The sequence below is a fragment of the Anabrus simplex genome, chromosome 6, assembly GCF_040414725.1.
Source record: "Anabrus simplex isolate iqAnaSimp1 chromosome 6, ASM4041472v1, whole genome shotgun sequence".
NCBI classification, from domain to species: Eukaryota; Metazoa; Arthropoda; class Insecta; order Orthoptera; family Tettigoniidae; genus Anabrus; species Anabrus simplex.
The window spans coordinates 99865812-99878848 of record NC_090270.1 but is presented as its reverse complement, the minus strand read 5'-3'; the positions used below and the strand labels follow the sequence as shown (position 1 = coordinate 99878848).

At 39.3% G+C, this 13037-nt stretch overlaps 1 protein-coding gene across 2 annotated transcripts in view; it reads left to right on the top strand.

Moving 5' to 3' along the window:
• Positions 1-13037, top strand: part of LOC136876106 (transmembrane protein 114) — a 132018-nt gene that overhangs the window by 105133 nt on the left and 13848 nt on the right. For both annotated transcript variants that reach the window (XM_067149773.2, XM_067149774.2), the window contains exon 4: positions 9709-9846. In XM_067149773.2, coding sequence (XP_067005874.1) covers positions 9709-9846 — 138 coding nt within the window. The remainder of the gene's footprint in view (positions 1-9708; positions 9847-13037) is intronic.

The following is a 13037-nucleotide window of genomic DNA, read 5'->3' as shown; positions in this document are numbered from 1 at the left end:
TTGAGACGATGATTGACATTTTCCGATTTATTATGAAGTTTTAGAGTTATTTATATGTGTTTGATTTCAAGTTTTAGATTACTTCATTTTCGAGTAAAACTTTGTCCTCGTGGAAGCCCAAATCGACTGGGAAATATTTGATCCATTGGAAAAAAAAGGATGTATGTATTTACTCGTCGCGCTATAGATATGGTGTACACGATACCAACTGTCTGTAAGACTGTCACCAACCAGCGTTGCGACCCCAAAAACTGTGGATTCAACATTAATATTGCTCATTTTAAAGGGCCGATTGCAGGAACAACGTCTAAATCGAGCACGATCTTCCATTGCATAAACAATGTTCAGTTGATGTTTAACTAGACATCGCTTGAAGTTTCAAGTTTGGTTTGAAAATGGAGACAGAAGTATCTTTCATGCAACTCTTTGCTTGTCGCAACCAATGAAATTCGTCGGAGCGCGCTGAACGCCAGTCAGCTGTTTGTCTTCCTAGACATTACTCAAATATGGCTGAGCATGACTTGCCCACAGATAAGAGTATCGATCGCTTTCGGTGGAAATTAAATCTCATAATATTATCGACACTATAGCGACACGCCACCGTACGGGGAAGTGTAGCTTTCATTACAGCGTTGTTACAGCGAGTGTAATCTACTCATAAATACGGTAGCTTCGACGAAGGGAAGATGAAACAATAGTAATGTCAATGTGTAACCGAGTGTGTTGTACGGGCCATACAGATGTAGCTTGCATTCTGGAGATCGTAGGTTCGAAAATCATCATCGGCAGCCGTGAAAATTGTTTTCCGTAGTTTCCCTATTTTTCCACCACGCAAATACTAGAGCTGTTATTATGGCCACGGCTCTTCTTCCCCAGTCCTCTTTAAACAATAATCACCCCCACTTGCCTTTTCCTATATGATATGTCCCGAAAACTTATACGATTATATATCATCATCATTAGTCGTTGTGCTCATTACTGAGCGTCGTGACCTCATAACTCCATCATTTCCTTGTTGCAACCTTGACAAGATGTCTCCATCCTGAGCGGTTTTCACATTTCGTTAATATGACCTGAAGTGGTAGCCCAGTGATCTTCTTCGCCTGATCTATCCATCTGCTTGCTGTTCTTCCTCGTGGTCTACTGCCTTCAATTTTGCCTTGTAAAATTACCTTTTCCAAGTTCTCTCCATCTCGTCTTAAAATGTGGCCAAGGAACTGGAAGTAACGTTCACTCACACCGGAAGATAGGCGTTTCTTGATGCATAGTTCGTCCAGAATGGAAACATTAGTTCTTTTTTCTGTCCAGGATACACGTAGCATTCTCCGCCAACACCACATCTCAAAGGCACCAATGCGCTTTTTGTCTTTAGCATTCACGGTCCAGGTCTCACAGCCGTACAAAAAGACGGAGAACACTAGTGATTCTACCAAGCGCATCTTCGTGGCTTTTGATATTGCCTGGTTCTGCCAGATCTTAGTAAGTTTAACCATTGCAGCACGACCTAAGACAATACGTCTTTTTACCTCTTTATCACAGCTTCCCGTGTCATTGATGACAGACCCCAAGTATACAAATTCCTTAACTATATCCAGGTCCTTTAGGTATCCCGTAAGTTGGATTTCACCTTGCCGATCAACTACCATCAGTTTGGTCTTTTTGATGTTTATCTCTAGACCATGCTGAAGACTAGTGTTCTTCACCCTTGTAAGCAAGTCATGAAGTTCCTCTTCACTACCAGCGATGAGGGAAGTGTCATCTGTAAAGCGCAGGTTATTAATATTTCTGCCACCAATCGAAATTCCACCATTCCAGCCATTGAGAGCTCTTTTGATGACACACTCTGCATAGATGTTGTAGAGTTGAGGTGATAATATACAACCTTGCCTTACTCCATTTGTCACATTGAAAATGCCTGAGAGATCACCATCCACTTTTATGGTTGCTGCGTGGTTTTTATACAGGCTTTTCTGTAACGATATTAAGTGCAGTGGAACCCCAAATTCCTTTAGTACCTGCCACAACTTGCCCCACATAACACAATCAAAGACCTTTTTTGTAGTCCAGGAAGCAAATAAAGGCAGGGACACAAAACTCGCGACATTTCTCAATTATCTGTCTCATGTTCAGGATAGACTCTCGTGTTCCTTTACCTGCAACAAAGCCTGCTTGTTCTGCGGATATATATATAAAACCCACACAACCTGTTTTTTTTTTTTTTTTTTTTTTTAACTATTATGTGTGTTTACTTGGCAGTAAATATAAGTGAATCCCTCCCGGTTGATGTATGTGACAGCCCTCTGACGATCGGGACACGTAATTCTGATATGTATGTAGTCGAAGTGACCATGGAAATTACCCCATGTACTGTATATAATAAAATATGTCGGTTGCCAAGAATTGTATTGGAGTTGACAGTTACCGGGCTGTTACTTTCTCAGTCTCAAGAAACAAGTCTCTCGAAAAGCGAAACCTTATTTTAAGATATATCTCCCCGTGCATGTCAAACGAATTGCTGCGATTTAGCAGCAGGCGACCCACAGAGAGGCCGTCGGACTAACCTTTCTTCCTGGAATCGTCTCAACATGATAATACAAATTACATGTTTCATGGTACATAACCTTTGATTGTGATTCACTCCTCTCATTTGAGGTTAAACGGTGCTCTCGGCAGTGTTTAAACATGACCGGTTGAACATCGGTTTTAGACAGTGTCTAAGTGATAAATAACGTCTCGGCAATGCGGCAGCCATACTTAGGCATTGTTTAACCGTAGACATCGTCTAAATACCGTTTCTGCAATCGGCCCAAACTATTTACTTTTCACCTTATCTCAGCACCCCGTCCCAATGGAGGCTGAACATGGGCTTAAACGGCATCTACAGCGTCGCGATTAATCTCAGCGACACATAAACAAGGGCTTCGATAATAGTATCGGTTTTTTCATTATTTTTTACAAGCCATCCCCTCCCATTCCTCACCACTAGCGGGGGTAGGAATTTCTCACCTCCACAGTATTTTTTTTTCTTTATTCCAGATAGTAAGTCATATGTGTACCAAGTTTGGTTGAGAGCTATGCTGGAACATACTATATCCATAATCTTAGTAATTTTGGGTGTTTTCTGTCTCATCACTTCTCAGTGCTCATGCCGATGGGATTGTACTCGGACTTAGACAACGTCCGGAATGTCAGTGTTCAACCCAACGACAGCGAAATATATGGATTTGAAAATAATATCGATGACGATGATGATGTTTGTTGTTTAAAGGGGCCTAACAGCTAGGTCATCGGCCCCGAAATAATATTGGTCGTTTTCGATTATTCGTACATGTCATCCCCTTCCAATCCCCGCACGTACGAGTGGTAGGGGCGTCTCACATCTACAGTAATTTTTTCTGGATAATAAGTCAAATGAGTTCCAAGTTAGGTTGAGAGCTGTGCCGGAACACGCACACATACATCCATAACCTCGTCCATTCTGGACATTATTTTTCTTCTCAACCCCCATGCCTATGGGGCTGAACTTTGACTTAAATGGTAACTGGAGTGTCTCTATTCATCTCAGCAACCCCGATAACTATGGATTCGTCTGGCAGATTATGCCGCAATATGGATTTTGAGCGAGGAGGGTAGAAATTAGGACTTTTAGGAAACTAAACCAAAAAAAAATATGCAGATGGTCATTATTGTGTGCGAAAATTCCGCCAAAACAGTCAATGTACAGGCACACAGTCGTTACGATTTTATATTTTATATAGATAGATAAGGAATCTGCTGCACGTACAACACCTTTTGGGCTATACGTATGTCCGCTGGACTTAACCTGCAAAACTGACCATTCATGATGTCTCCCTTATTAATCCTCCTGACGAAAAAATGCACATGAAAATAAAGTTTTGGAGATTGAATTCTATCATGTTTGGTCGATTTCCAGTCAGGTTGGTCTTGTACTGTATATATTGTGGAAGAGTAAAAATCACCATTTTGGTTCCCTGTAAACCGCCAGTCCATTCCGGGAACATGAAATGTTATTGACCTTTAAAACCTACCTTTAGACAGGTGGATGTTAAATATAAAGTTTGGTCCGAAAATTTTCAGTAGTTTTCAAGTTGTAAGAAATACGCTTTACACGCACCCGCTCTTGAGTTAAGTCCGATGGGACTTGTATCGAAAAACGGTCCGTTAATGATATCTCCCTTATTAATCCTCGTATCGAAATGATGTACATGAGAAAAAAGGTTTAGAAATTAATTTCCATTAAGGCAGGCAGATTTCCATTAAGTTTGGTTGTGTATATTTTGTGGGAGTGCGAAATCACGGTTTCGGTTTCGTATAAACCCCCAGTCAGTTCAGGGATTTAGAAACAATATTTGCCCTAAAACCTACCCAAGGACAGGTGGATTCTAAATATGAAGTTTGGTGGAAATAAATCCAGTAGATTCTAGCACTCGCGTACATACGGAGTAATTAAGGAAGAAAATAATACAGTTTGAAATTTATAGAAAATGGATTATAACTGAGGACAGCCGGATAACGACAAATACGTAAATGCCAAGTGAATGTATTGGAAAATCAAATGCCCCTCAATAAATTATGCTGGTGTGAGTTATGGATATAAGAAAGCCGTAACAGAGGAGAAATTTAGGCGCAGTGATTCTTAGGTAAACAGATAAGAAGATGACTAATGGTGTTATTACTTAATCTATTCGAGGAAGGTTATAACCTCAAACGAAATTCCGCCAATATCCCGCGGATAGGCCGATTGACGCCTCCCTTGCCTTCTACCCAAGGAACAACCACGAATTTAAAAGCATGATGAGGAAAATGGCAATACGTTACTTCCCTGCTGGCAAGCAGTCAGACCCGTTGCCTTGGTAACCTGTAGGTTTGTTGTCGGTCTGTCAGTCACAATGCAGAGCATGATACCCGCATAAAGTAGTAAATGTCTCCGTCATGTGAAGAGTAAGGTAAATTATGAACATAACGAAAGTTGTTTATAATGAAGAGACGTTTCACGTACGGTCCACAGAGTTTACAGAAAATCAACAGTTAAGAGAAAATGGAGGAAAACCGTTCTGGGTTTTCTATAAACCCCCTGTCTATTCAAAGATTTTAAAATGACATGCATATCGAAACCTTCCCAGGGATGAGTATACTCCAAATATGAAGTTTTCGATTAGTTTTACATTGAACTCCCACCCCTCTCGGTTACTTTTACAGTCATTTTCACCCCTTCCCAACCTCCATTCCCAGTGCGGCTGAAGTAGGGGAAGGTGGAGGAAAAACGGGGTATTTAATGTTTGAACCTGGTTATTTGTCATCAAATAATCTAAAAGTATTATTTCTATTGCTTATATGCATTTATTACACTGTCATGAAGTACAAAATATGTCTAGAACGAACATCTAGTCCTTCCAACTCTTAAAACAAATACATTATCAAAAAAGTGTTTTTTGTCCCGTTCTGCCCCATGTGTGGGGCTAAATGGAGAACATTTATCTTTTATGAGTTCAATATCAAATATACCTTACAAGAAAATGTAAAATGAATACTCAGTTCTATTCACATAATGCACAAATGTGTGTGGCATCCTCGCCGTCTGAATCAACACTTGCACTTGAATTATGGGTCCATTTCTTACAAAACACGCATCTAATCCATTCACAACAGCCTGAACGGCTTCTTCCATGGATACACTGCACCACTGTTGCCTTTCCGTCTTCTTTTTATATATTCTTACCATTCCGAAACATAGAACCGAAAGAGGAATCCATAAGACTAAATAAAATGTGATCAAAGACGATCAAAGACCCTGTTTTGCCCCACAAGCACATTTTTACAGTTATGAGATCTAAACAGCAAAAGTAATTCAAATATTTTAAGTAATATAATGGAATAAGAAGCTCATAAGGCACACTTCCCAATAATAATATAACATGTTATCTGAATGTATATCATTTCTACTTACTCGAGATGAAAGAATGCTGACCGGTTGCAAAGCAATGGCAGAATACTAGACAGTGGCCAAAATAACACAGACACACGCAAGGAATGTCGGTGAACTGCCGTGTGGTAGCAGGTAGCCACGTAATGTCAATGTTCTGAAAGATTCCGACAGATTGCACCACTTACCGCGGTGATAAGAGCTATACCCCGTTCTGCCCCGCTACCCCGTCTTGCCCCACCTTCCCCCATGTCTTATCCGGCAGTAACAGTTCAACTCAGCGACGTCGAAAACTATAGATTCGATAATAATATCAGTCACTTTCGATTATATTTTTATATTTCGTCCGTCCTTTAGGGGTGCTAACGGTGTCTTAGCCCCCACAGTTTTTTTTTTTTTTTTTTCATATAGTAAGTCATATTATATGTGCTAAGTTTGTTTGAAGCTAATGCTGGAACATACACACACTAAGTCCATAATCTCGGTGGGCATTTTCTTTTTAACCCCTTCTCACCCCCTATGCCGATTGGGCTGGACATTGACTTAAACGGCATCCAGAGTGTCACAGTTCATCTCGGTGATCCCAAAAAACTATGGATTCAACACAACCATCGGTCGTTTTCGATTCTTTTTACATTTTCCCCCTCTCCTAGAGGTGCTAGGGGTGTCAGGCCCCCACAGAACTTTTTTTTTTCACATAGTAAGTCACATTTGTACCAGTTCTGGTTGAGAGCTATGCTGCAAAATACACACATATATATGTCCATAATCTCGGTCATTTTTGGACATTTTTTCACCCCTTCTGACCCCCCTATGCCGATGGGGAATGAACTTAAACGACATCCGGAGTGTCACTGTTCGTCTGAGAGACCCTTAGAACTATAGATTCGATTACTTTTTTGAATGGGCTCGACCTTTTGTAGAAAGGAAAACTGAAATGGCGTATGGCTTTTAGTGCCGGGAGTGTCCGAGGACAAGTTCGGCTCGCCAGATGCAGGTCTTTTGATTTGACTCCCGTAAGCGACCTGCGCTTCGTGATGAGGATGAAATGATGAAGACGACACGTACACCCAGCCCCCGTGCCAGCGAACTTAACCAATTAAGGTTAAAAGTCCCGACCCTGCCTGGAATCGAACCCGGGACCCCTGTGACCAAAGTCCAGCACGCTAACCATTTACCCACGGAGCCGGACTGAAGAAAGGAGATATCGACGAAAGAAAGGGAAGAGCTAAGAAACGAAAAAAAATGATGAAGTGTCTAGGCCCCACAAACCTCATGCCTTCGAGATCGGAAAAGAACATTTGACCAAGAGAGGTCAGAAAGAGGAAAAAAAATAAAGTGAGGAGCCTGATACGTAAGTGAAAGCAAAGTAATATTCAGTTAGATGTCCTGGGATTGCCACTTCTTGCTCTAACGAGGGAAGGGTGCGTACCGGGGAATCATGGATCTTACGTAAATTTTGCACACACGTTAAATGACCCAAAAATAACACAACGGCCAAAATATTTCTTTCGGAAATTAACTCATGTGACCTACAGAAAGCGTTAAAGTTCGCATGTTTGAATTAGCGCGCTTGGCTACTCAGGACTGCGGCGCGTGTTGGGTTCTTTCGTCGAGGGACCGTACCACTGATCTTTTTTATTCCGTTAGTAATTGCGTAGCACGTCCTGAAAATGATGTAGCAGCATTTAGTGAAATAATTCAATTCCTGCATTGATTGCGGGTCAATAAAGGCAATAGAATAAGATTGTTATAGTGAAAATAAAAGTTAATCAGTAAAACAAGGGACGTTACACACGAAAGCAAGTTACTCCTTATAGATTTTTGCAACAATGATGCTCATGGCAAAAATGTTAAAAGCACACAGCGGTTTTACACCAACCCAAATACAGTAGAGACAATACGCGACACTTCCGGATTTAGCCTTGTTAAAATGGGAGACAATTAGCAAGTGGCCCTCCTAGTGGCGTGACCTGAAAATTCGCGCTAAATTCAAATATCAATGGAAATGTACATACGGATATGGATAAATAAATTACGTCCAGACAGAAAGTGTTGCTAAAATATTAACTTCAAAGTTGCTAAGGAAATTCTAGATACATGAATGAAGAATTATTTAACAGTTTATTATTTAAAGACTTTTATTAGACATAATTATAATCAAGATATGAAATGGACTGCTGTGAAAGGGCTTGATCATTCATTTATGCATTACGTTTTTAGCTTTAGCATACCTGCCTGAACTTTCATGGCTAGATTTGTCTTTTTTTTTCTCATTTAAAAGCATTGTACATCACAGTAGGACACTTGTCAATAAAAATATCGGCACATTCTTTACACACATGATTCAATGAATTTACATTTAAGAGCTGAACAATTTTCCTTTTAACTTGAAGCCTACTAACAGAAAGAAAATCTATAAATTTAGCCGCAAAAACATTCAAAATTTCCCTATAAACAATACTTGCCATTACATTAGGGTAAAGCAAATTTGCATCATCATCATCATCACATTTCTTAAATCAACCGTATTTTCTTCAGTGCTTGACAACGCATTACGGCATTCCAAATGGGGTAACTTGGAACACAACCAGCCACACACATATGCATATGCATTTTCCTGAATTAAATCAAAACCCACAGATCACACCTACAACAACACATCGGTATTGAAGGTTAACTGCTCCACTAATGCAATAAAATAAGCTTATTATATTTTAAGCCAGTTAAAATATGGGTCCCGCAGGTCAGAAATTTAGGAAGTAGGCCTTCTATAAAAATATCTTTGTAACTGGATGAATATATGTGCAAACACAGTATTTACTTACATTTTCTTGTCACGAGGGAAACGGAAGAAAGACCGCGAATCCTTCTGCACTTCATAGTTATTGCAGCCAAACGCAGCACATATCTTTTCACTCATATTGACAGGAGATATAAAGGAATGACACATGCTTATGTCAACTTAATGGAAACGCATAAATAACCCCAAAAACTTCACAAACAAATACAAGTGCTCTTATAACAGAATCAGTAACTCTCAGGTCACTCCGCTAGACAGAGCTCTAATCGTTGTCCCTCGATATCTCGCAGAGTGTCGCGTATTGTCTCTACTGTATTTGACCAACTTCACCTAACGGAGTAAGAATAAGGACTTAATATCACAGGTTTCATGTTTTTCTTCCAACGCAAAAATAACTTTTCCTATATATTTACTATTATACTAACAAATACTTGTCCTATACAACGACTATAAAGCGTATTGTCAGCAAGGCCTCAAATCAACTGTTGGACAGTGCGAGTTGTGGGTAGGCATGGAGTAGCGGCCTGCATAGCCGAGTGCGGTAATTCAAACATACTACTAACTTTAACGCTTTCTGTAGGTCGCACGAGTTAATTCCCGAAAGAAGTATTTTGGCCATTGTGTTATTCTTGACTCATTTAACGTGTGTGCAAAATTTATGTAAGACTGGCGATTCGCCGGTACGCGCCCTTCTTTTGTAAGTCATTGGCTACTGAAAGAGGGACACAAAATGGACAGTACACATCCACTCTCTTCACAACATTCAGTTGACTGTTGGCCACTAAGAAAACAAATTGATTCATTCATACTCATGTCGTTCTTTGCGTAGCAGGACGCTAGAAACAAATTCATGAAATAATTTTAATTGTATAACCATTATCACACATCCCACAAAATATGTACAGTTGACAGTAGGTCTGTGTGTCTTTGTTGTAATTCATATTTCATTTTACTGTTACAGACTACACGCGCAGTGAAACCTCTTTCTCCATCATCAGTCTCCTGCTGATGTCTATGGGGTTCTTCTTCTCAATATATACATTCAGAAATCCTCGGTATATGTTCAAAAGACTAGCTGGAGGTATTCATTTCCTTGCATGTAAGTATCAAAATGCATTAAAAATTTAAGTTTAAGTATCACATATTGCTATACGTATTATTATTTTGACTTAACTGGCTAAAATTTGCTAGCCCTTACCCCTGATCAAAATAGCTAAATACTTTATCATATCCTGTAATCATAGGAGAAAATGAAGGGGTTCGACGTTTTGAAGAAAGAAGGTATCGGCAAAAGAAATAATAATATATCATCTTTGCGGCGTAGAATTGATACTGGTGATAACGAAGCTTAATGAAGGAAGCTCGCGATTAAAAATCAAATCAGTAATTCTGTAACCGTAGGCCTAATTAACTTCATCGCAGCGTAGATGACAGGTGGTGGTGGTGATTATTGTTTTAAGAGGAAGTACAACTGGGCAACCATCCTCTATATAACACTAATCAGAGAGAAAAAATGGAAGGTGTCCGACACTTCGAAAAATGAAAGTATCGGCCAAAGGAAGACAAGGGCCACGAAGGGCGTGAAAATGAAAGACTCTCTAGCCCTCGCATGGGATCGGAAAAGAACAAGAGTTGACCAAGGGAGGTCGGATAGGATAGATGAAAGTGAGGAGCCTGGCACAAGTAAGTGGAAGGAATGCCAGGACTCAGCTAAGGGCCCCGTGGTCGCCAACCCACGCGTCATAGTTCAGAGCCCTTGGGGCCCCTATTAGTCGCTTCTTACGACATGCAGGGGATACCGTGTGTGTTATTATACCGCCCCCACCCACAGGAGGAGCGTAGATGACACTAATAAACAACAAAAAATAAAAACATAATGGTTCAGGAAATAAAAGGGAACATTCAAATCGAGATTGTCTCCTAGAACAAATTATTATTATTATTATTATTATTATTATTATTATTATTATTATTATTATCCGAATTTGGTTATCTATGGACCGCATAGAACTCAAAGCTTCTTGGCCTTTCTTCTCTTCTCTTCCCAAAACCTCTTTATTCTTTCGCTTCCCATCTTTCTCTCCTCTTCGGAAATGATCCGTTCGGGCCTCCGTTTTAGTGGTTTCTCTTCAAATGATATTAGACTGTTGACTATTCTTCTGAACTCCCTTCTATTGTGGATCATCTGTAGTTATCCAACTTCTTTCACATCCTTCTTGACCTCTTCTATCCACTTGGAGGTGGCCTTTAACCCCATGATGTATTTGAAGATCCTTTTGGTCAGCCATTTGTCATCCATTCTTACTACTGTAGATGTAGAATTTCAGCCTTCGTTTCGGCATTGTGTCCGTGATCTTTTCAATGTACTTGTAGAGCTCATCGTTTCTCCTTTTCTTCAAATCAAATCAAATCAAATCAAAATCTCTTTATTTGCAAATGAGGTGTCTACCTCGGTGGCAAATGGTACACTAAAATACATTATTGTCGAGCACTAAATTTTAAATTAACAGGAGACGAAGAAAATTTTTCCTAGAATACAATATTATACAATTTACGCTAATAATTTTTTCTATTAAACACACACATCTTCCTTAATAAATTTATATTGTTTACAAAATTCTACTTATAATATCTTACAAACATAGTCAACTCATATACAGTACGGTATGTGAAATTACTTCTAATAATACTATACAACTGGTATAAGATTAAAATTTACACTGAATTTATTTACATATTTATATTTTACCCATTTTGGAACCTAAGTAGCATAATGACCTGCTGCGTCTTAACCAGAGCCCCTTTTGCCACCACTTTTCAGAGTTCCTGAAGGGCCTTCACAGCTACCGTAGCGGTCCCAGGGCCCTCGAAGTCCCCACTGTACTTCACCCCTACAGGCAGTCCCCTACTTGGGCTGTCCAAACTCCTTAGACCAAGGGATGGAATTATTTTAATCACACACATTTATTATTTACAATATCCTGCACTGGTCGAATGCCCTCTAACATTTAATTTATTATCTCTGTTGTTGTTTATTCTCTTCTTGAATATCTGTACAGATTTTGGAAAAGGATCAAACACTACCCCTGGTAAACTGTTCCACTCCTTCACACCCTTCCCAATGAAAGAAAATTTATCCCAATCGCTTCTGCCAAAATTCCTTCTAATTTTGTACTTGTGGTCAGTTCTACCAATATAATTATTTTCCAACCGAAGCCTCTCACGGACATCTCCCCATGTTTCTTCTCCTGTATAGGCTCTATATAATCCTATAAGTCTAGTTTTCTCCCTTCTCTTACTTAAAGTTTCCCACCCAAGTTCCTTTAACATTTCTGATACACTACTCTTTCTCCTGAAATCCCCTGTTACAAACCTTGCTGCTTTCCTCTGCACACCATCTAGTTCTTTTATTAGGTATTCTTGGTGAGGATCCCAAACACTGTTTGCATATTCCAATAATGGACGAACCATACTTAAGTAACTTTTTTCTTTTAATTCTTTGTTGCATCCTTTAAGTAGTCTCATTATGACATGTAACGATCTGTATGCTTTCCCAACAATGTCATCAACATGACCCTTCCAGTGCAAATTACTTTCAAATCTCACACCTAAGTATTTGCACTTGCCATCTTTTAGGATAACTACCTCATCCAAAGTATATTCAAATTCAGTTTTAAAGCTCCTGTTTGTAAATGTTGTAACAGTTGATTTGCATCCATTAATCTTCATATTATTTTCTTCAACCCATTCTTGGATACTGTCAAGGTCCCTTTGTAATTCTGAACAATCCTCAATGTTATTTATTTCCCTATAAACGATTATGTCATCTGCATACAATCTTATTTTCGATGTTATATTGTTCCCTAAATCATTTGCGTATAATAAGAAAAGTAACGGACCGATTATACTACCCTGTGCAATTCCCTTCCAGACTTTCTCTTCCTGTGATATATTATTTCCTACTTTGACTTTCTGAACCCTTGAATTTAGAAATGTTCTTATCCAACGTATAACCCTTACATCCAATCCTATTCCCTCCAATTTCTTTAATAATATTCCATGTTCCACTCTATCAAAGGCTTTGGAAAGATCTATGGCTATGCAATCTAACTGGCCTCCTGAATCTAACTGATCTGATATGTCCTGCTGAAATCCCACAAGTTGTGCCTCGCAAGAAAATTTCTTTCTAAATCCATACTGGCTCCTCATGAACCAATTTTTATCATCACATATCCCTCTGATGTACTTTGCTATTAAACTCTCCAGTATTTTACAAACTATACTGGTCAG